General features: G+C 38.7%; 1 protein-coding gene across 1 annotated transcript in view; it reads right to left on the reverse strand.

Annotated features, from left to right (window-relative positions):
- Positions 1-565: 565 nt before the first annotated feature.
- Positions 566-26,939, reverse strand: part of LOC113549514 (protein glass-like) — a 55,107-nt gene continuing 28,733 nt past the window's right edge. The window contains exons 3-4 of the mRNA XM_026950852.1: positions 4,327-5,542; positions 566-3,776 (exon numbers count right to left, since the gene is read on the reverse strand). Of these exons, the coding sequence (XP_026806653.1) occupies positions 3,077-3,776; positions 4,327-5,525 (1,899 nt within the window). The 5' untranslated portion in view covers positions 5,526-5,542 and the 3' untranslated portion in view covers positions 566-3,076. The remainder of the gene's footprint in view (positions 3,777-4,326; positions 5,543-26,939) is intronic.

The raw sequence follows: 26,939 nt of genomic DNA on the forward strand, positions 1-26,939 counted from the left end.
AGTGGTTTATATTTTAATAATCATATATTTATATATTTGTATATTTTTCAACGGTTTTCAACACACACACACATATATGTATATTTGTGTATATATATATATATATATATATATATATATATATATGTAAATATTTATTACAACTAAAATAGTAAAAATTTAAACATAACACTTAATAAAAATATATAAATTTGAGTTGTTTTTCTTCAATAAATTCAAATAACAATCTTAAAAATTTAATAATATTATTAAAAATTAAAAATTAACAAAAAAAAAATAATAAAAAAAAAAAAAAAAAAATATAATAGACAACAGTATTACGAAGGCGCATAAAATTATATTGGTAACTTACACACAAGATGTTATAATATAATCTCGTTAAAAAAAAAAAAACAAAAAGATACGTATATTTTACCCTTAGTCTATCCATTATTATTAAATAATATTTAACGTAATCATATTGTGTACTATTAATATTATTAGATCCGTTTAAGAATAATATAGTATATAATAATCAAAACATAATAGTATATAAAATTATAATATTTATAACGTGTAACAAAAAAAAATTATATATATATTTATTAAAATTAAAACGATCGTAGGTATACGTTTTATAATTGTATATTATAACCTATAACACATTGTCTATACCTATTATTTTTATTATATCCGTTAAATACAGTTAATTTATATCGCTTTTTGTATGTTTTGCAGATTTCATTTTAAGTATTGTCTTTTGACTAGCTTTACGATATTTTTTAAGCATTTTCCGTGTACCGTGTATGTTGGTTGGATGCTGAACACATTATTATCATCGCAGTTATACTATTCGAATCATTCGAATATTCGAACCATAATTATAACCATAATCATCATCCGTTTGACGATACCTACATAGTTTTATAATATATACATTACACGATCTAATTTTTATTTATTTTTTTTTTTTTATCATAATTATCTAATTTAATTTTAAGAAATATTAAAGAATATTGCATGAACGCAAATCATTTGTCATTATAGTTTTTTTTTTTTTTTTTTATCGTATTCCGTACAGAAACACCCCGAAGCGAAAATATTAATTTAATTATGTTATTATATTATGTACATAGATACTTTTATACATATAGACGAACTTTGGCGTTCTTTCTGTATGTATTTATTACAAGAATATTATTTTTATTATTTACAGCTGAAATATAACCGAGATTTCTTAAGCCCTGTTGGTAAACACGGGTGTCGAGAGTAAACAAAATAACAACCGAAACACACGTTTACACATTATTATATTAATCATGTATATATATAATATTTATATACATATATATTTAATAATAATAATAATAATAATAATAATAATTGATATATTTTTTTCCTTTTTCGTGTCCGCGCACGGCGCAGCATCCGGGCGGCGGCGGTGGAACAGGGGAACCGGTTAGCGAGAAAACCGTATATTATCGAACTGGAAGTTAAAAAAAAATAATACGCGCACACAAGTGGGAACGTGAGCGTGCGCGTGCGTGTGTTAAAAGTGAAAAAAAAACAAACCGTATATAACGATTTCATCGACCGGTTTTCGTCCTGCACACACACACACACACACACACACACTGGCTGAATCTAGAGCATCCTGCTCGACGCGTTTTAAATATTATGGTAATGCGAAATGCACTATTGACCGATAGAGAAACCGTTTTCTAATATACTATACCTACCTCTATACTTGTACAGTCGCGTCACCACCAAGTCTATAAAGCGTGATATCTCTCGAGATATTCTTTTCGCCCCCGCTCCTACTTCGCCAGACCCGTCTGTCGACCGTGTGAAGAAGCGTTTCGTCGTTCAACGTCCGACTACGAGAGCAAACAAGAGTAAAAAAAAAAAAAAAATGTTCAACTATAAGGCGCGTATATTGTCGTGATGATAGTGCTATACGCGCGTGCTGCTGTGGACATTTCCGTGTCGAACGACGAGAGAAAAGCGTTTGACTTTTCTGGGTCCGATTCTCCGCGTAACGCGCTGCGGTGGACACGATTCGGTTTCGGTGGCGTGATGTGTCGACGGGCAATGCCGATCGATTGTTTACAATATCATAATATAAAGTGGTTGTCGTACGACATTGTCACTGCGTTTATAAAACATTAAACTCCCGTAAAGGTACGAGTTTTATTTTAAATTAATATTATTTTAGATTTAAGTCTTTTAGTAAATTCTGTTACGATCGAAAACAAAAGCGTGTGGATCACGGTGGGTCAAAATCGAAACTACAAACATAACATAATATTATATAATAATATAGTCAAACTAGATTAGCATAACATTTAGGTATACGTAAATATTACTTTAATATCAATATGGGTTCGGCATTGCGAGCATACGTACCGCCGTTTGTCAAAAGCTATAGTAGAACGGACGAAACGTCGACACTACGTTACACAACATACCGATCCAATGCGAGGAGCTAATCGCGACAGTTGGTCCTGTTATCGCTATCACAGAACGATCGCGGTCGGTTGCGGGGAACAGCGAGTTTCCAAAAATACAATATAAATCTTATATAATAACACACGTGCACGTTTTACGACACAAAATATTTACACGCAATAATGATTATGATGATAAACTATATATGTAAATTTAAAAATAATAATAATAATAATAATAATAATAATAATAATAATAATAATACAATCCGCAACTAAAAACTACGTAGGTACACCCGTACCACTAAGGATATACTAAAATATTGTATTAAACATTACGTTACTCGTATTATATAATATAATATATTATTCGTTACCTCGTCGAAAAGTCGTGTAGAGAAAAATTGAGGCAATACGCGATGTGTATATGCGTACGCGGAGAAAAAGAAAATTAGCTCCACGCGATGGTCGCGCACCCGCAGAGATCCGACCGGCGGCGCTTGAGAGACTGGCACGCACGAGTCGTCGTCGTCGTGGTCGTCGGATCAACCGCGTTTTCGACGACTGCGGGCCGCGGCAACCGCGGTCGTGGTATCGGCGGCGGCGGCGGCGGTGCGACGATCGCGATGGGAAGCCGCGGAGGCGGAGGGTCAGGTGCTGTTGACGCACTCCTTTTCGGCGGTCGCGGCCGCGGTGGACACGTCGACCGTGCCCGAAGACGATTCCGTGGAACCGGCCGACGAGGCGGACGACCGGGACGAGAACTTCTCGGCCGGAGACGCGTCGCCCGGCGAACCTCGGCGGTACGGGCACGAGGCGGACGTCGTCGACTGTCGCCGCCCGCCGCCGGTCGGACGCGCGAGTCCGCCGCCCCGACCGTGGCCGATGGCCGCGGCCGCAGCGGCTGCGGCCGCGGCGGCGGCGAACCGGCTGCCGTCCTCGCTCACCTTGCCCATGAATGATCGGATCTCCTCGAAGTACGACTCGTCGCCGGCGCCGGGGCCGCGGGACGGACGCCTCCGGTTGGCCGCGGCAGCAGCGGCGGCTGCGGCCACTACGGCCGCGGACGAAGACAGCCTGTCGTCCATTATGGTCGGACCGTCGGCCTCGTGCTTCTTGAGGTGCCGGTCCAGGTTGGTCTGCTGCCCGAAACACCGCTCGCACAGCGGACACTTGAACGGTTTCTCCTTGTTGTGTATGTTGCGCACGTGCCGTTGCAGGTTGGACGATATGCTGAACGACCGTTCGCAGTAGTTGCACTTGTACGGTTGCTCGCCCGTGTGCGTCCGCAGATGCCTAGTCAGGTTGGCGCTGCGCGGGAACACCTTCTGACAAAACTTGCACGAGTACCTGTCAACAAGCGTGTACACAAAGCCGTTAGTAAATGCCTATTGACTTTTTTCGCATCGCCCGTTCACTGAGCACGGACGTAATCCCACATGACATCGTCAGATTTTTACAAGTATTTACGTTTAGTGTAATAAGCATATTATGAGTATACGAGACTATTGAGTTATTGTCTAGGTCCAAAGAATTTGATTCTTTATTTTGAAAAGCACATCGATTGAATATGATATGAGATCAGTAGGCGATAACAGTAATAGTAATGATAATGCCCGATAACGGGTAACGATAAACACGTTTTATAATCTTTGTTTATACGATTATCCCAATTATATCGAAAATTCAACTTAATATAATATCAATTTTTCCGTACTCGACGGGATATCACCGCCGTCTCCCGACCATCTATTAACACTCTGGTAAAGGTCTCTCACGCTGCACCGACACCGTGTCGCGCCCTCACACTGTCTCGTGTATACACGAAACGCACGACTGCCCATCATCCCGCCCGACCCCAACCGCGGTTGTCGCTATTGACATTATCGGGTCGACGTACCTGTCTTTCGGTTTCCCGGACGTCTCCTGGAACGCCGACGACTTGTGCTGCGGAGATCTGGCCACGGGTGGCGGCAGTGGCGGCGGCGGCGGTTGTCTGACGACGTCGTAGGTGGGCGGCGGCACGTGGTGGTGCCCGTTGAGCAGCGGCGCGTTGATGAACGGATAGTGCTGCGGCGGCCTGTGGTAACCGCCGCCCGTCTGGTAACCGGCCAGCGACGGCATCCGGGACTTGTCGCCCACGGCGCCCGCCCTGTATATGGCCTCCAGCATCATTGGGTGAAGCGGCTGCGGCGGGAACAGCACCGGATAGTTGACCATCCGCTGGTGGTGGTGTCGTTCGTCTTCGACGGTTATGCCACCGCGGCGGTGCTGCTGCTGCTGCTGTTGCTGTTGCTGTTGCTGTTGCTGTTGCTGTTGCTGTTGTTGTTGCTGCTGCAGCTGGTGTTGTTGCTGTTGGTGGTGCTGCAGTTGGTTCGGGTTCTGGTGGTGCTGCGGCGGTTGGTAGTGCCGATGGTGATGATGGACGTGATCGTCGGTCACGATCACTTCCTTGTCGGACGACGAACACGGACTGTGCACCGCTGTCCCGCGGTCGCTGTTGTGGTCGCCGTGGTGGTACCGCTGCAGTCCCTCGGACGGCGGTCCCGGGCTGTCGACCTGGATGTCCTCCGGGGACGGCGTCCTGATGATCAGGTTCTGGTTCTCGTCCTCCATCTCGTCGCCGCGACGCGATTTCTTGTAGTCGACGCGCAGGTCGAGCGGCTGATCGTTGTTGGCGTTGCCACTGCCGTCGTACGGTTTGAACGCGGCCGGCGACATGCGGTGCGACCGGAGCGGCGACCGTGGCGACGACGATGGCGAGCTGCCGCCGTTGCGGGACAGGTCGAACGGCATCATGTCCTCGTCGTCCTCGTCGTCGTCGTTGTCCGCGGCCGAGCCGTCGTCGTCGCGACGGTGACGGTGGTGATCCAACTGGTCGTGGTGCCTGCGGTGATGGTGGTGATGGTGGTGAGCCGGGTACACGGAACCCTGTTTAGGGGACACGCACGGCACCACTGCGGGCACGGCGACCATCTTGCGCGGGCTCGAATGCTTCTCGCGCATGCTGGACGGATCGCGCGGATGCGCTACTGATGCGACCACGGGTCGTGGGTAGTAGGTGTACCACGCCGGAGGAGACGTGTCCACCACGCTCATCACTTTGGCCACGCCGTCTGCGGAAACACGGAAAAGAAAGAAAAAAAAAAAACGTTATTAACAGATCGTCGTTTACACTCGTTCGTGATATAATGCATGTCACGTCTAATGTGGTATTGAATACGATGTAATATTATTTTAAGATACACACGGCGATAAATGTCAAATCGCGTTATCGACGGAATAATAGTGGTAAATTCCTGATTGGACGTAAACAGGCGACGGTAATAAACTCCAAGTACGTATAATTGTAACACTGTGATATGTTAACGAGGTGCAGCCATAGCAGAGACGATTAGCACGGTTAAAGTGTACGGGTGCCTATGCCATAATAATACAATACAGATGAGTCGTATGGGCAGAATGTTGTCATGAAATAATATAGAAAGTTTGGTGATCTATTTTAGTTGCGGAAACGCTTAATAATCACGCGACTTAACGTCGTCGCACTCCGAAACAACGCGATTTAAAAAAAAAAAAAATTAAAATCATATAATGCACTCTTTTCTACGTTCAAAAAGAACCGATATCGTCGTTTTATACTATGATGTTATACAATTCTATACACAGACCGCATCGTATTATAGCACTACACAGATTGTACGTCATACCATCCATTGGGTCGTCGTAACCGTTTTTCAGTCGAAAATTCGTTAATTTTTTCTTTTTTTTCGGTATATCATATATTATATTATTATATACATTTAGCGACTCGTCGAGAGGGTGGCAAATATATAGCGTGCACGTACCATACGTGTATAATATAAAACGGTTTAATGAATTCACCGCTCACAACATGATGCAATGCGGCCGCCCGGTGCACCGGTGCACTTATGCTCTCTAACACACACAAACACGTCTATAATTGCCGTCTGGCCGGACTATATAATGCAACGACGACGAAGACGACGACGACGACGACGACGGCGGCGGCGGCGGCGGCGACAGACGACGAGACCGACTGCAATTTTAACGAGGAGCGGCGCAAAAATTCGGTCCGTGTAAACCCGGTAGCCCGTCCGAGAATTATCACATGTCGTGTTTGAAAGTACACGTACGTCGTCGTCGCGGCAGTAGTAGTAGTAGTCGTCGTCGTCGTCGTCGTCGTCGTCGTCGTCGTCGTATAGAGGTACCTACATCATATGGTATGTACTGTAACAGACGTAGGTACATGTGCTGCGTGATATTATTAAATTCGCCAAGTTTGATGGGGACGAAGACGGAGGAGAATAATAATAATAATGATAAAAAAAAAAATAAATAACTACTCGTCGTCGCTCCGATTTTCTCTTCGCGTGTATTACATACACACACACACACGCGCACACCTTTATATATAAATATATATGATATTATACACTATATTATTATTGTGGAAGAAACTTCCAATTATGTAACGTTATTTGTTATTTTTTTCTCCCGTCCGCCGACGTCTGAATGCGGATCGCAATTTTCGTTTTGGCGTTTTTATTTTTTTCACGTCGTCCACCGCGCGGACTTTTCGCTAACGAGCGCCCCGCGACGAAACCCGTTTATCGCATTTCCAAATCGGTTTCGGCAGATTATAAAAAAAAACAAAAAACCTTTGTACACACACGCATATATATATATATATATATATATATATAACAATAATAATTTAACCCACGACAAAATCCCAAGTACCCGCCGAACGCGTAACCAGTATAGCATATGCTTATATAGTAATAAGGTAGGTACGTAATTGTGCATGCGAGTTTTTTGGCGAATCCTGACGAAAACTAGACCGCGGTGACTCCGTGAATCCGGAATCGCTCCCCTGCAGCGGTCGGCCGGGACGAGATCGACAAGTCGATCGATCGATCGATCTACGTCTCGTTAAATCAGACCGCGCGTCCGGCCGCACACCAGCCACCGCGGTATTATTCGTTATACATAATAATATAATAATATATGATATACATTATTTATTATTTGTCGTACGGACGTTTTTATAATATTTATAATAATAATTGTCCGACGACGACGACGACCACGACGACGACCCTATAGTGAAACGATTGAAAATCGCACCCGCGCGGACGACGAACGCACGTTTATTCGATTGTCTGTAGATAATAAGGGCGAAATGCTTAAACACGCGTAATGCGTTTAAAGAATACGGCGTATATGATAATATAATTTGCAGGCAAAATAAATTCATGTATATGTATATAATATTTTATTACAATGATTATAGCAAGGTTCTTAGTTCGGAAGATTTGACCGAGTTTTACTTCAAGAACTTATGCTCAACCATAATATGTGTTAAATGACCGATTATTACCGACATGGCGATTCGATGAAATTAAGTACGTGCGAGACTCGATTGAAAAACGTCGTTTTCGCTATCATACTGTATTGTTAATATTATTGTCGCACGAAAAATACACCGTTTCCCGATAAATTGTACTTCGACGATAACGCAGTCTCGCTGACACGGAGAATAGCTACTGGTGTTACGACGTTTCCGACTCGCGTGAACACTATATTAATATACAATGAAATATTTAACGCGAGCGGCGCGCGAGGGTACGTCTACACTTGGTGTCTAACCTAATCTGCTCGGTGAACTGCTGTCGACACTGAGAGCACTTTTAAGTGTTTTTTAAATACTCATGGTATTTCTATATTTAAATTTAGTTGGATACGTTTATCTATAGATAAAATCATCGTACCGTTTTAGCCGTGTGATCCGACCAAACTCTCGTCACATAATCGTACCGTTTATTATAATATATTATTAATTATATACTCTACCCACGATTTACTACTGAACAACAATCGATGAGTAATGTGTGGTTGCACATAATTATCTTGCGTCGTGATAAAAAAAATAAATAAATAAATACACTCACACGCGTTGCCGTGTGTGGGTGAAACAAACGTAGCGATATTATATATTGTTTAGTATTGAGTATAGGTCAGAACGTCGTACCGATAAAGACTGAATGAGAGACACAGAAACTTTCCGATAAACTGTTGATGGCGTAGCTATATTACAATATTACAATAATACGTTATTTGCAAGCACTCGCGGCGAAATTATTTAAATAGAAATTGTAAGTACCTTAATTTTTCGCAATGTAAGATGGTGGAAACCAGTGTCTCCGTTGAAACCGAAAATCATGATATAGTTTTCACACATTGGGTAAAGTGTCGTATATTTGTCCGGGTCGTTGACGGTCTAAAAGTTCGCAATATGATACCTATCCACGACAAAAATGCAAACACGTAGCGGGTACCTGTTGTATGTAAAATAATATGGTGAAGAAACGATTTCAAATTTTCAGAACGTCGTTAAAAAACTATGCCCATTCGTCGCAAATATTTTGTTTTAGAATTCGCCGGTAACAGTGTAGAGTATTAGCTATCGCAACATGCACAACCTTCGCAACGGTATATCATAATCAAATTATTGCAAAAATGAAAATAATATGATGCGGCAAAGACCGAACATCGAAAGGGAACAAAAACTACCTATATAATAATCGCACCGCGCTGCACTTGCACAACTGTTTTGCAGGTGCCGCTGCTGCTGCTGCCCGGTCGTCCGTGTAATATACGAGCGGCATTGTTGCCGGACAATTATTATTATTATTATTATTATTATTGCCTATCGTACACCGTCGCGCACGTGCTCTGAGTCCGTTATTATTTTACTGGTCGCGTCGCGCAATAATACGATCGTATTATACACAATATGATATATATAAATATAAAAAAGTATTGTACACGGCACAATAGCACAGTGTACTTTACGAGATGATGAACACCGTATTTATACGCGCGACGACGATCGTTACTCGCGCAATAATAATTATTACATCTGTATACGTTCGATATGTACCCGGGTATACATCTATAATAATATATAATAAATTGCCGACGGATATTTTTTCTCGCGAACGTTTCGTAATAATACACACGATTATTATGTTATGTCTCGTTATTATATTACTAAATAAATCTATGTGTATAGACCAGTAATATCATTGTTCTTTACGTTCGCGTACAGTATTGGGAACTAGAACGGTTTACTATTGTTGATAATATACACCTGCGATCGTTATTGTAGTGTACCTATCTATAGAGCGGTAGTCGTTTGCTCGCAGCTGTATGTACACAGATAGCGGTCGATATTGTCGGTGAGAACCTCACCATCGGTATTTTGGTATAGATATATTAGGTCAGTATATTATAATAGTCGGTAGGTATGATATTATTATGAGCTCAGCTCCTCGCAACGAACGATTTCGGTTTTCGTCACAGTCCGCGACTGGTCTAGTGTCGAAATCCGTATATTTTCTGACTCCGACGATAATGCATAATAATACTTGATGGAAACTGGAAGACGTCACACATTGTCGCTCAGTTTTCGTATTTTTTTTTTATTTTTTTCGTGATCACGTACCCGCCTCACGTCGGACCGCGTACCGTGTAGTACGCCACGTGTAACTTTCTTTTCTGAATTTGGTATAAAATGCGATCGGTCTTGTACCATAATAATACTAATAATGATGACGATGATAATAACACGTCGTCGTAAAAACGAAGACGGTCTTCGCCACAGTCGCGTATACTTAAATACTTTACCATTTCGATGCGTATGAAGGCGAAAACGGAATTCAATAATAGGAATAAGACATGCTCTATTCGGAAAAAACGAATACGGAAAGTGAGTGAGAATTCAATGCAACTTCGATCGTAACTGTTTATTTTATTTCAATAAAAAACTAGGACCGAGGATTTAATGTACTCGCACGATTGTTTTTATTTCCAAAACAACTGTTTTGGTCCATATTCTTGTTTACGCATAATTAATGATGTGCAGAATTTGGACTATCCACTTATCTGAGTCTTTTGTTTGTCATTTGTACAAAGATTTCGATAATATTTTGATTGAATATCGATTAGATGATACTGTTATATTTAAGAGTGAAAAACACTTGCCGAAGAACACGATTTTCGATGAAAAAAGCGTACTGGCTTTCTATTGCTAATCTTTAACCAAATACATTGTAATCGAAGAAAATACAATTCTATATACAAGTGAATATAATAACAATAACAATAAACGACCCTAATGATGTGACAGAGATTTATGTGAGATATTTGACGAACGTCGTATACTAAATTTACAGTTCTGTTCGTATACGCGAGTTTGTCATTAAATTTATAGTAATGTATGGACTTCACGACGAAGTTGCGTGTACTAGTATATAATACTATTATAATATAGACTCATAGCGTAACACTGTTCCGTCCTCCTCCGAGATGAAATAATCGTAAACCATAAAAATACTCGTTTCCCGTACACACGCGTGACGTATGGTCGTACAGTATATCATATGCGACGTGTGGAGGCACGCACGCGTCCAGAGACCGTCGGGAGGTGAATAAAAAAAAGTGTTATTAAAAGTTATTGCCGCGGCGGACCTCGGAGCGGATTCGACAGTCGGTCGCCGCCGTTCCGGCGCGTACGATACGGATATTATCGTAATGGATTGTTCAGTGACCATCAGACGCAGTACATATATTTTACGGTGACGTGTAAAAACGATACTTACCCATAACATAATTTACTTATTGCGTGCGCCCATATAGGTTTATATTATATTAAATATATTACTCACTGTGTATACCTGCAGCCGCACAAACGCGCATATTATATTTTACACGTTTCGAGATGTATTCCATGCGCGCACACGTGTCAAAACAACAATATAATAATAGCATGATAAATACGGGGGCGGTAGAGATATTACCGCCGCATTTTCTCGTACTGTTTCGCGATATTATACACGTCGTCCGAGTGTTATAATTTGTTTTACTCGGAGACATGTACGTCGTAAATCGAACATTACGTTTGAAGTCGAGTGTTGGATTTTGGACGTCGCTCTGCATTCTACAGTGACCGGGTTTTGTTTTTTTGTTAAACCTCATTGCAAAATAGATTTATGGTATGATTTTGGACAATATTATACACCGACAAACATTAAAAACTGTTCTTATAAGCAGCTGAAAATCACACCGTTTCAGCTACATAATATCTTATAACACTATAGTTCGGTATTGAATCGTTCCTCTTGTATCCACATTTTGGTAGAGTTTCTGAAAAAATAAATCAACTTCGACACCATTGTCCGCAATAGTTTTCACTCACGCGCAAACACGCCATATCAAAAACCAATTACGTCTTCAGATACACTATAATGTCATCTCTACAGTTGACCGCGCGGTAGGTTTAATTATTTTTATTGAGAGAAACAGCCGTTTCCACATCATAATATTATACTGTATTACCACTCGTCGGTTAGCTGCAAAGATACACGTCTTATAATACGATTAAATATTGACCGTGAGCTGGGTTGTATCCGTACACTCATAGATGCCGGCGTTAACCGCAGGGAAATTCTCGCGGAAAACCGTAAATCATATCGGAGGTTATCTCGCAACAGCGGAATCAATAGCGTGTTATGATACGCGGCAGTGTGCACGTAATAAACGACCGAGTTGCCTTAGGAGTTCTTAAACCCGAATTCTTCCGAAAACGAAAATGCATGTATAATATTATATATTATTTAGATGCGTATTTTACGCATAATATGGTTTAACGTTATATTATGTATGCCTACTATATGTATATATATATATATATATATATATATATATATATATATATACATAGGCCCGTACATTTTGTTTTAATTCGACTGGGTATCTGCTGCTCGTGGCGGCGAGGAGAAACGAGAAATTTACGACCCGCTACACGACGAATCTGTTCGACATGTCATTTACATATCGTTACTTCTAAATAACAACTGTTTTGTTTTTTTTTTCATAATAATATAATAATAATAATAATAATAATAACGTACATATTATTATATATACCCGAGCCCGCCGCTGCCCGATATTAAAACGTACGATTTTCGCCCACGAGCCATCCGCCTGCTATACGATACGGCGCGTATACGATTTATTGCTGTTGCACGTTTCGCTGCAGAATCCGGTTGCGTCGCCCGTGTACACGAATGTCTGCGTGTGTATATAATATGTTGTATACTCGTATAAGCCGACGCCGACGATGCGGAGGATTCACCCACAACCGCCGGAGCTTCCGATCGATCGGAGATTTTCGTAACGTTTATATTATAATAATATACATTCTTTATGGCAATCTTCTTGTGAACGCGCCGCCGCTGCCGCAAGTGACGGAAACCGCGCGCGGTACGTTCCGATTGATAAACAGTACGAGATTATACCATACCATTTAATTAAATTTTTTTTTTTTTTTGTACCCCGTCACGTGGGCGTCGTTATAATATTAAATAGACGAAAGTGACGAGCTAAACTAGTATCGCGTATTATATGCAGTCGTCAGCTTAAAGGAGAAAGAGAAACGGCCATATATTATACATATTTGTATATACATACTCGCTTCTTGTATATATATAGGATGGTTGTAGATCAAAACTGCATCATTCAGGTCACGTGGTGCATACGACGACGACGACCGCGACGATTTCCCGTGTATATTGGCTACTTGTATAAAACAACGTTCAAAGATCAACGGCGATGTAGATTGATATTATATCAACCGACAAGGGATATGAATATATTTAATATATTATTAATAATATTTCCGTTCCAATATGTGGATGACCAATGTACTTAGGATAAGTATAATTGGAATTCTGCGGTAGATCCATGCAAGAAGCGAAATACAAAATTTCGTTTTGCACATCTTAAGATTTTTACTGATATTTATCAATTTTGTTACGCCCATCCTTTTTTAATTGTAGATTTATATATATATATATATATATATATTAATAATTTGAATGAAAAACTTTTAGAAATTTCATGCAATCGCATATGAGGGTTAACAGTATTTGATTACACTTTTATATTATAGGTCAGTATATTTTTTCAGAACGTTTGGTGGAATTTTTCCTTGTGGTCAGTGATTTATGTCGCGCCTACCATGTGACAACGTTATATTATATATTTTGTGCAATACAATCAGAGAACACAGTATTATATTATACTTACACATAATAATATTATCATCAAAGGTTAATTAAAAAAGAAAGTCAATAATTTATTTTTGAACCAGTTTCTAGTAGGCACTATTCCAAAACACTTTGTTGCTTGGAGGCTTCCCAATGTATATAATGTGTATAGGAATTTACAATATGGCCACTTTTGCATAATATATATATATATATTATTGGTATATATATGGTTGTGTTTTCTAAGAAGGATTAAACGGCGTCCTTATTCCATATTAGATTACTATGAGGACATATAGTTGTATTATTATTAAACATAATTAAGATTGTTAATAATATTCAATATATAACATTATCCATGTATATCCAATAAACAGTAATATACTTTATTTTTTAAATATTTGTGTTTCACAAAAATTTCATTTTTTCTATTTTTATGAAATGTCAAATGTCTTAGTTACAATAAATTTCTCAACGATTCATGATTATGACGCTCATGGACGTGATCTCGCGATTACGACTATACAATGATGGCGATGGCGATGATAACAACAACAACAACAATAATAATAATAATAATTTATTATTATTATTATATTAAAATCATTACCGAAGACGTCGTGGGACGGGCGATCTGTGAGTTGTGAATGAACGGTTCTCGCGGCCGCGGCGATATGCCATCAATCTCCGGTGTGTGCTGTGCTGTCAGTCGCCCGGTGATATATAGACCTCCTACTATACGTATAATATTATTATGTGCATGTACTCCTCCGCACTACCCCCTCCACGCCACCCCCGGTCATCGAACAACATAGCGGATATATATATATATATAGCATACATTTATGTACTGTGCTCTCGTAAACTGCCGCGGATGACCTTTTTGCGCTAAAGCTGCGCGGTCAAGTACAGTGCACGCGCGTATACATGACGTCATTATAATATTATACATTGTATGTGTATGTACCTATGTCCGGTACAACACCGGACAAAACGAAAATAACGCGGTTTTATGTAAGTATTATATGTTATTATATACACACGAATGTATATCATATCCGCCAACCTATATACTGCCTATATTATATGTATAGAATATATTATATACGCACATACATTATTATGTGCAGCAAATATTATATGCGTATTACGTACGTACACTCGAAGACAACAATCCCCGTTCTAATGGTCATCACCACTCGGTTGGCAATTTAAATTCTATTCGTCTTAATGAGTCCATTCGGCGGCGTACATTACCGATCGTTATTTTTCTCGTCCCCCCTCCCCCCCCCACAACACCACATCACGCGGCTCGTCCACAACCGCCGACGCCGCCAACACTGTTGCACTCATCATCTGCACCTGTACACAATGTATACGTATTCTTGTGTATAGGCATCACACTGAATATCATATGTATATATACCTACGTGTATTAACCGCGCCGCTCCCGAGTTTTCGAAATCATATCGTCATCTCCGCATTTATTATTATAGGTACGCGATGAGTGTACGGTGTAGGTTCCAAAAATACAATATTACATTATTGTAGTGCCGAGAAATTTACGCGCGAAAACGTTACAAGACACCATCATAGCATATGTCATGTATTAAACGCGGTCGAAACGTTGCTTTATCTTCGAATATATATATATATATATACACGCGAAGTGGAAGAACGACGTTCCGCGTGGATCACAATATAAAAACGTAATAATAATAATAATAATTTGTATACCCCGTACTGTGTATATTATTTTCGCGCTTTATAATTACACCGCAAAAACTCGTTAGAAATCAAAATCGGGCACTGTAACACGGGGAATATGATGAGTATTATTATATGCACGTGTACATATACCACACGTGTAATAATAATAATAATAATAGTAATAATCTGACGTGCATTAAAAACAGTTTACATATTTAGATCGGCGATGATGATTTTCGTTGAAGATCCGTCGTCACTCTTCGCGATCGAGTGCAGCTCTCTCGGCCGTAGAAATTCGAAAATCGAAAACACCGCGATAATACATATTATAATAATCTCATATATTACTACTGCGATGTCGTACCTGCCTACCTATAAAATAATAGTAATGCATTATAAACTGCGGTCGACCGCATGCACAGCACACCATACGCTTTGCACACGTATATGTATATACACACACACACACACATTGATGTAATGTAGGTGCATATCATGTACGACACGTCTCGCGTATATACGATAATAATAAATAGCCCAGTAAATAGCCGCTCGGCGCGTTCGCAGAATTCGAAATTTCCTCAGTGCTCTCCACCACCACCCCGCAACAGCCGACGGATCCCGACCAACCCCGGCGGGTCTATAGTCGCGGACCATCTCTTATGGTAACGCGCGGTGACCATACGGAGGCGTTGTACACGCGAGCACATAATAATTTACGCCGATCAGAATCCGTCCGGCGAGTTCGCTGTCGAAGCGTTCCATATAATATATACGTAATATATTATTATATTGTCGAGTCCATCACACTCGCGAGCTTACACTGCAGACGTCGTCACACTACGTAAGTATATATTCCTACTGCATTAAAATATATTATATGATAGCTCGGGATTGCAGTTCTCGGTGTACACGGCACGTACATAGGCTGTATAATATAATATAATAATACGGATCCGACGACCGTCACGGACATACTTTCGTTTTCCCTCGCGCAGAATCGTCTAATTGGTGTGGCGATCGATTTTTCCCTTCTTCGTCTTCTTATTCTTCTCCTCCGCCACCGTGTCAGGTTTCGTTTTTTCCTCGTCATACATATTTATTGCGCGTAAACATGTCGCGGCCCGCTACGGAGCAGCGCGCCGAGAAAAAGGCGACGGCGCTAATGATGGACGCACGCGAGAGGACACACATAATAATATATTACCCGTATGACTTATGTCGTTTGCGTGATATTTTTTTTTTTTAAAATACGTACCTACGTTTATACCGAGTCGATTTTTAATTCGATACATTGTGATGAAATCCGACGAAGTCTCTACTCCGGCGGCGGTGTGCATATAGGTGGTTTCTCCTTGATGAGATTAACTCCTCGACCACTTAGCGACTGCATATAGATACACAATAATAATATATTCTTGAATTTCACGCCACATAAATATAATAATATATATATCACAGTAGACGACGATCCGCACGCATATAGATCTTCACTATAACCGTTCTCGCACTGCCGTCAGACGTATATTATTATAATGTATAGTGTCGCCGTTCACGGTACACGTAATAAGGGTTGAGTAAAATATATTTTGACGATTAAAATAATATATTAAAATATTATGTGTGTGTGTGTGTGTCTGCGGGTCAGTCGAAACCAGTTCCGAGAATCAGCAGTCGCGCGTCGCGATGTGTCAGAATGCGAATCGAATCGCGGCGACAGCAGTGCTCCTCCGAGGCAGAATTTCTTCGGACAAATTTCACGATCCGAAATTCGACATCACATTGTGATACATAATACTATTATAGGTATTATTATGTGTTTGACGTATAGTGACGTTTCGAGAGCGACCAGAGATCTACGATGACGAGGCATCGTTAATCGCAGGTATATTAGTGCCGCGTTCTTTAACGTTGCGAATATTAGCATACCTAATGCACACGACGTGAAGGTTTTCGTGCGTCAGCGGATTATGTATGATATATATATAATATGGGTGCGACTCGAATATGAAAATTTTTTTCAAAAAAAAAAATTCACACCAGCCACCAGGGTCGTCGCATCGGCCCGCAGTATATAATATTATTCCCGCGTACGCGATGTCCGCCGGGCGTCGTAGCGATGTATTAAGACATACATTATAATATTATTTTATTACGCGATCGATGTTATTTTTTTTCGCAACGCTCCGGAATTAAATGCACATAATAAAACGTCAAGTATATTTTAACATTTGGTGTCTTCGGCGTGAATCGATTATTCGCCGGCGCGGGATTAACGTTATACTTATAATAATATAAATAATATAATATCTGTATACATATATGAAATGGTGAATATTTTAATATTAACAAATACTCAAGTACTAAGTATACACGTTTATAAACGTTGGCAAACGGGTTTTCAAAGTGCATACGAATATAATACACATATAATAATATGTAATATTGTTATTATTATTATTATCGTCGTCGTAATTATTATTATTATTGTATGTTATATTATGTTTTGGTCGTTCTAATAAGCACGTCGTGTTGTTGCTGTTGTTTTTTAATTCAAATCTCCCATTGATTTTTTTATGGAGCTACTTATATTATACCCGAGACGCTGCGGCCGTCACCGTTGTCGTCGTTTCGTATGTCTGTTTGTTTAATTTCCGTTCCCCGTCGGCGATAAACACGAGTTTCCTCAATCCCGTCGACAGTTATTATCATTTATTAGTACTAGGTACACGTTCAGGTATTATTAACATAATATAATAATATGTTCGTAATTTGTGCGCGTATAGTCTTCCTCGCAGTGGTATATGATTAAGATTAGGTATATCACAGGCAGGACACACCGTAGTAAATACTGCAGCACAATCGGTGAAAGCTATTTACCCCTTAAAAGTATTTTAAATTATAATATTCTATGATTATTGCAGTTTTCGGACAAAAAGTCTGTTTAATTTTTCTACATCATAATATTGTTTTATTTGGTACGTAAAGAAGCCGCGCGCACCCATAATAGATCTGATATATTATATAATATGATCCGTGAAGGCGAACACCGACCGATCGCATTTCATCTGCTGCCGATATATACGGTTACACGTCGATGTTATGTGTTCATAAAAATAATTATAATAAAATATGAGTGGCGATTATACGCGAAATCAGAACGATTTCGGGAATATAATATTTAATATACGACGACGTGCGGTGTATATACCTATTTATTTTATTCATACGTTTTGAATTAATTAAACAGGACGGGACCGTTGTCGTTTTGATGGAAAACGAATACGATGACCGCGGTAATAATAAAAAAAATGTATTATTATTATTATTACTACACGCGATCGACCGACGGATGGACCGGTGACGCTGCGGGTGGCTGCAGATGACTAACATCGTGCACAAGGTGAGCGGAGACGACGCATTATAATTACGGTGCTCGCGACCGTTTCTCATTATTATTAATTTTTTTTTCGTTGTTAACGTACTTACGCATAAAGTAAAATGTTATATTTTACGCTGCCGCCGCCACAATCTATTTATTATACGCGTGACGTACGTGCCTCCGTATCCGTTTTGTTGGCGTTCGCGTAATTTATTTCATTAACCAACGCCTACTGTCATATATACACACGACATATCTAAATATCACACACACGTGCGTGCGCTTCTCCCGCTGATAGATTACTGTCGTTTATGTGTGTAAATTATACAATATAAAACTATAAAATATAGCATTATATTATATTTTTAATATTTGTACGTTTACTATTTTTGATATTTTTGTCATGTACACCGAAAACCACCGTACTCACATGTATATATAGTGACGTGTCTGATATCATGTACGGTGCGCGTAACAATCGTTCAATAGGAAACGCGATGAAAATAAAAAAACAAGATTTATCATCATATTATAATAATATGATCACAGCAGTGATGTACGGCTAGTCAGTCATTCGATATTCGCAAATCGATTACTGAAACGCTTAGACCTGCAAAGTCTTATTCCGCATCGAGATTTCGCCGCAGTCGGCTATTCTTGTATAATTATTATATTATTTAACGCACCGTCCGCAACGTTCGGTTTTGAGAACGGCCACGACGACGACGATGTCTCGTCCTAACAAGGTCCGTCAGAGATTTATAGCTGTAATTCGAGTAGAATAAAAAAAAATGTATAGGTATCCGCTTTTTTTCTCTTCGTAACGTGAGTCTCCCGCCGCATGCACTGCACTGTCGCATATCGTTACGTTTATACGCACTACGTGCAGCAGTGCAGTTACGATCTCGCAGTAATGAGAGCGAATTATATAATTACGTATAATAATAATAATTATTATTATACGAGCGTCGTACGTTATTATAATAATAATATATTTTTAAAAAGTACACACGATCTCCGCGAACCAGACGCGGCCGGATTGGCGGCGTGTCTTCGTCGTAGGTCACCGCATTCTCGGGCGTTAATTAACACGGGGCGTACCTAACAATATAATATACATTATCGTGTACGCAAACGTATTATATTATATACCTAACTACATTAAGGTGGGTAGCTTATCCGCGTGAACTGCACCGGCACGGTGGCGTGTTTGTGGCAGGGGCACTTCAGCCTGACCCTCCGCGAACGCCACTCTCGAGTGTTCATAATATTATTATAAAATATAATATATTTTAATACCTATACGTATTAATAAAGTTACGAAATGATAACGATAATAACGAAATTAACATTTTTATCTTCACATCGTTGTTCCTCGATTAAATCCCGTTCTCCTGCAGCCCTGCCCCGCCCTAAAAATTCTTAAATACGCCTCGACCGCGCGTGCGCACATAAGATTCATTTTTAATTGTATACGGGTTTGGTATACGATAATACTATTACAGGATTATTATAATACTATATGATATAATATTATATATTTATGTAGAGGTAATAATAATAACAGGAGCATAATATGTTATAGTGCATCGAGACTGCAGTTGTTTATTATATTATTATACTTAAGCAATGCACTTCCGCATTATCGGGTTCATTTATCGTTATAGGTAATATTATAAAAACGCACGAATCCGATCCATCTTCGAACATCATGTATCAATAATTATAATAATATACTCTGCCGTTTTCCATTATTTATTTTCTATATCGCTGTTTCTTCGGTGCGCGCGCACCGAGCCGTACACTTTCGCAGACAATTTACCGACCTATATCTATTACTCTCGGCGGACGATATATTATTATAATATTATACATCCATGAAAAATTTAATGAAATGATATTTTAAGCGCATACACCGCGGCGGCACTTGTCCCACGACCAAACGCGCATACATAATAAATTGTCGTCGCGCACAACCAGTTTTTTTTCCTCATATAATATAATTATGCTTATGTTTGTTTAACACGCGTGTAAAATATAAATAATTATTGTCTCATACACATACAAATATATACACGTCTCACATGTTCAATGTACCTATATATATATACTATTTTATTTTTGTACATGAGTATGTATAACGCGCTGTTGTATTATATATGAGACCGTCCGATACTCAGGTACAATACATTTATATACAGTGTATATTATACACATATATATGTATATTATTCGGAGTAACATCATGTAGAGCAATTATTATTATAACCTGCAGATGGAAAGTGTGAACACACGCTATACTCACTGCAACGTGTGTCTTGTCGAGTCTAACAGGTTATCGCGGTGCACCGGCGTGGTTGTGCAACTATACAGTCTGCTATACATATATATACCGCCCACTCGGAGATTCCTAAAAAAGCTCAACTGAACTCTTGCTACAGCTACAGATATAGCTGGTACTCTCTGGTATACGGCCATTGCAGTCAAGTACTGCTAATATAATTATGGTTATACCATATATTATTATAACAGTACCTATATCATTAACGTATATGCAGCTAGAGCCTGATTTGTGATATTTATGACCGAGTACACGTCATAATCATCAGTACGCGATCCCTATATTATAAAATAAAATCTATAGACTATAACGTCTATAACTGGCTTATAGTGAAAAATACCTTGATCCAGGCAGCTTATGGACATGTTACCTTCATTATAACAATGTATAGCAGTGACGAAATTCTATCAAAATTTCGATGAAATTTTCTATTTGTATAGAAGATAATATACTGTTTATAGGTCCAGTATACTTAAATATTGTACACGTTCATTGATTTTTCACGATGAGGACGATATTTCCAGTGGTACAGGACATATAGTATGCACTCACAGAGTGATTTCAAGTCACCACTTTTTTTTTAGTTAAAAAAATAATATTTATAGGCCCTGGCTAGAAAAGTAAATCTCAAGCAAAACTTGTAACATCTTCCGGTGTCCAAGTTAGATTATTCGAACAAGAAGCATGCCAGGTTAGGACATAATAATATGTTTTCAATATTATATTGTTAAGATGTGCAAATATTTTAAAAGAAAATAAACATTTTTAATGAATATCAAGTATTTGAGTTTAGAATAAATTATAAAATAGAATTAATAATTTATTAAATAGTTGTATAAATGCTTGTGAAAAGCATAGCGTCCAGAGTAACGAAATCTGTGCTATATTTACAATGTATGATAAGGTCGTGATTCTGCTGTTGCCAAACGTCATGTAAATACGTTATATGTATCTGTATATATCTCAAACAATAGGGCGCATGTGCTCTAATAACGTAGTGTAGCTTCATCCAACAACCACTACCATAAAACACATACATATGTGATATTATGTTACTCACATACTTATCCGCATATTATTCTATTAAGGATGCGTTGAAAAATAATATGCATAGGCTTTTTAATTAGTGTCCTACTCCTCACCGGTTTCATAAACAATATTCCACGATGATTATGATAATCTGCAGTAAGATCTTGTTTGAGGGACTTCGTAATAATAATTATTTATATTATGACTATGTTATACTACATCGTAGCGGTATGCATCGATTCATCCGTTAGTCATCGATTTGCTTTCAGTTTAGCGTACTTCAGGTGTATGGTAATTAATATACGCACTAACCGATTTGCTCCTTCGTATAATATTATATGTTAATATTTTATAGTTAACTGGCATGAGATCGTTATGTTAATTACGTATAATATACATAGACACATTGGCGTGTCCCTGCAGTTCGTTATACTATATACAACGGTGCTGCTGTATAATCATCAACGTGGATTTTGTATGTTAATATCGCAATTAGAATTGTAACGCCGTTGCCGCTATATAGTCCTCATAATATATATATATATATGTATGCATAGGTTCAAGTATATGATATTATTATTATTATGTTATAGTGGCACTGGTTTTTAAACGCGTAGTAAAAGCGATACTCGTCGCGGACGGGCGAAATCTCTTCTGCGGCGAGTAAGTTTTGAACTCGTTTTCCAGTTAAAACTCGATCGAGGACGGTCTGCCGATGTATAATAATGATATGTATAATAACACGTTTTAATAACACTATTTGCGTACGATAATAAAGTAATATTATACTATTATCATGGACTTCTTCGCACTAGTCTACTTATACGCTGGTTAAATTGACATGTGTTTTTACTTTTTTACATAGTGACGACAATTACATATAATTATATAATCCCAATGTCTTTTTTCCATAAGCCGCACGCGCGTGCTGTTTTATGCGCGCCACGATGGCATCGACAAATAATCATAAATATGATATTATTATGTTATTATTAACAATATTATCGTTTCTATGACCGTCGGCTCGCGATTTCTGGAGTGGCCAAAATCTCCAACGCGTATACAATATTTATAGTACGTGTATGTGTGCGTGTGTGTGTGTGTGTGTGTGTGTAGTGTATAACCGCGAAATCGTTTCGGTCGATTGCACGCGATCGAGCTGTGCGACGATTATAATAATAATAATTAACGTAGTTATTTTACACACGCCGCCGTGTACGCGGACTAAAAGAAAATCATTGTGTGTGCGGTTGCTTTGTACACACACACACGAGCGCGTTAGGCGTATTATTATTATTATTATTATTATTATTATTTTAAACCGAGAAACGTAATAATAATAATTCATCACTTTCTAAACGATTAATTGGTTTTCGGTACTCGGTTTTGTTTTTTTTTTTTTTTGCATTTCGGCCAGCGTGCAAAGCAATATTATCACAGAAGTCGACACGGCAGCACGCCGGCCAAGAGCGTACACAATTTATAGCTGCGCGCGGTACCTATCACGCGCATATTATTTATATATGTATATATTATAAAGGTACTGTGTAGAGAAGACGTCAGCGGCGAGTGAGAAAGCACGATGAAAGGATTTATAACGTATGTATAACCGTATTTTTTTTCTTACGCCACGCTTGACGGACCGTGAAAACTTCGAACATTATCTCTCCGTGTATCTCCGCGGTGTAGATATATTATATATACCTATACGTACATGCGCGAATGCTCATTGTCTTTATATACGCGATTTTTTTTTTTTTTTATCATATTATATTATTATATTATTTTTATTCTTCTTCCTTTTTTTTTATCCGGGTCTCTCGATTTCGTCGTTCACCGCGTTACCTATATACATTATATTTGTTGATAATATAGCCAACAGATATTAGATGTGATATACAGGTGCAGGTCGGGGAGCATAACGTATAGGCATAGAAGTAGGCACGACGTCCGCTGCGCTGTATATTACAATAATATATGATATAGATTTAGAGCGCGAATTCCTTTGGACTTTCTCGATCGCGTCATCCGATCTCCAAATTTATGAACACGGCAATTTTTTTTTCGATTTTTTTCCATGCTCTATTGCATGATGATTCATTTAACGCATACTTTGACAGTTGTGCCGCGGGTATTATTGTTACGATACAGTATACATACATAATATGTAATAACAACATTATATAGTAATAAGCCGCATACCAGCTATATTACCTTGACAATAATATTGTATAATATATATGTATATATACGCGTAATATCATCGCATCCGTCCTTGAGACGGTTTTCCAAAGCGTACACATCGCGCGTATAATATATGTGTAAGGTATACTTCATTATTCACTTAGGTACTGCACACAATTTGAGGATCGACCTGCCAACCTTGATTGGTCTTAAAATGGAGCAGCAGATGCGGGAAGACGGACACTCACACACAAACACGGTTAATAAATACTAACCCCAGTTCACCTTCGAGTTATTATTACGTTATCATTATCGTTTTGCTTTTCGTAATTATTATATTATCATAATATTACGCGTAGGTATAATTATAATATGCGTAAATATAATATACATGTGCGCGCGCCCCCTCCTACCGGAACGGTGGCCCGAAAACGAGAGTAGGTACGCACCGTTTTTGTAGCAGAAGTAGCTGGCCGGTGTAATCATTAACGCGTACCTACATATTTATTATTATTATATAGTGTGCGGTTATAGTCCCCTCTATATATAGTTCCGAACGGGTTACAATGTACGCGAATAAGTTAGATTCTCTACTACTACTACTACTACTACTACTACTACTACTACTACTACTATACGACTTCTATACTGTATAATATATTTATAGGTAGGTATACACGTCCGTCTTCTCCGAGATACGTGTAATAAATCATGCATGTGATGTACGCCGTATATTATGATGTTATATGTATTATTATTGTAGGTACCTAGGTACGCGGATTATTGTCCTATCGTTGTCCGATTTCGAATACCGAAAAAATATTGTTGTATAGAAAATATTGATAATGATTGCGACCCGTTGAGTTTTAGCAACCGTAGTCGTTTCTAAAGCAATATCATAGCATATTTACCGCGTAATATAGATATATATGTATAAGATATAAACAATGATATAAATAATATTATCTACAGTGCCGGACTGCGGGTGGTTTTATTACGCACGTACATACTCACCTTAACGGATTTATATATTATATAAAATGTATGTTATGTATGTGTTCATGATATTTTTTTCGTACTTATAATATTTTACGAGCGATTGTGTATGCGATAAGTGGGAAAGCGAAGCTTATCGGCGGCTGTGGCGGCAGCTACGGCGGTGACCAAAGAGAAGAAGAATATAATAAATTATTATAAATTTTTTTACGAGTAAAAAAAAATTAATTATTGCTTGCTTGTTGCTCAAGGAGAAATCCGTTTGCTCTGCACGTCGACGGGTCTTTCAAATTGTATAAGTGCGTCACAAATAATACCCATCGGGTCACTTTTGACGTGCCTTTTTCGAGAGCGTCGCCGGGCACTAATCGTTTAAAAAAAAAATATATGCCATTTTTCGGCCCATAACGCAATTATGTAACGGCAAACAACTACAACTAGCATCGGATTCCGACATTTTTGTCGTCATTATTGTGCGGCCGAACAAATATAAAACGATGTGGACGATTAAAATAGTTTAAAGGAATTTCTAACACTACCCCTCATCTCGGCCGTGTTAATGGAAATGGAACTGTATAATAAACTCGTGTAAGAATAAAGTTTAATCCTTCTATGGCAGTTTCAACTCCTGCAGGATTTACTACTATTGTTACACCGCCACTGCGGCTGCAGCTTATATGTTATAGTGTCTTATATTATATGAGAGATAATTTCTGCGCTCTCACAAATAGTTGCCAGCATGGTTCGAGTGCGAATATAATAATATACGTATACCTGTACGTAAACGCATATCGGAAACGAATATGGCGTGCGCTCCAATTTTTTACACGCGATTATTCGTTTTGTTCTTTATATAGGACTAAAATTCTCTCGGTATAAACATTTAAGTCAAATCAAATCATAAAGGTAGGTAGGCACACATTTTTCATTCGGAATAATCAGTCCTAAAAATGGACAAGTCAACTTGGCGTTTTTAGAAGATGAATTCAATATTGTATAACACCGAATACATTATCTGTTCCGCACGGGATATGCTATACATTAATCATAATCCATTTAAATTGTCGATGTGGCGGCGGATCGTTCAAAAAACGATAACGGTAATTGAATAATATTTATAATGTGCACTACACGTATACGAGTACCATATACCTATATGATCCACTCACAGGTAATGAAATTTAAATAAATTAAAAAGCCATTAAGAGAATATCATATATTGCAACCGTTTCTTTTATAACAAGCAGCAGTATATACGCATACCGTATAGAATAATGTATGGAGCATATATTATAAGTATTACAATGCGGCCACAGTTATATTAATCTAATAATTGTATACGTGACTATATATACATATTATGGTCATTGGCGGCTATTATATTATACATTATGCGCGTATATATGTATACACGTACTTACGAATGAGTCTCTATAGCTATTATGAAAATTCATTATTTTAAACACCTCTTATATATTGATCTCGACGTATAATTATATTATACTCGTGTCTGCGATTTTACTCGTCGTCCATAGATAATAATATGTGTAATAATACGCGTCTACATATCATTGTGAATGTTTTGGTAACTATATATATATATTCATTTAGAATGGCCCATCTCCGTCTATTCAAATATAACGCAACACGAAATGCATTGCTGTCGAATTCAATGTTCGAATACATATGGGATACATATACGAGTACATATACATATATCAACAACAACAATAATA

This window comes from Rhopalosiphum maidis, chromosome 4 (assembly GCF_003676215.2).
Source record: "Rhopalosiphum maidis isolate BTI-1 chromosome 4, ASM367621v3, whole genome shotgun sequence".
Taxonomy (NCBI): Eukaryota; Metazoa; Arthropoda; class Insecta; order Hemiptera; family Aphididae; genus Rhopalosiphum; species Rhopalosiphum maidis.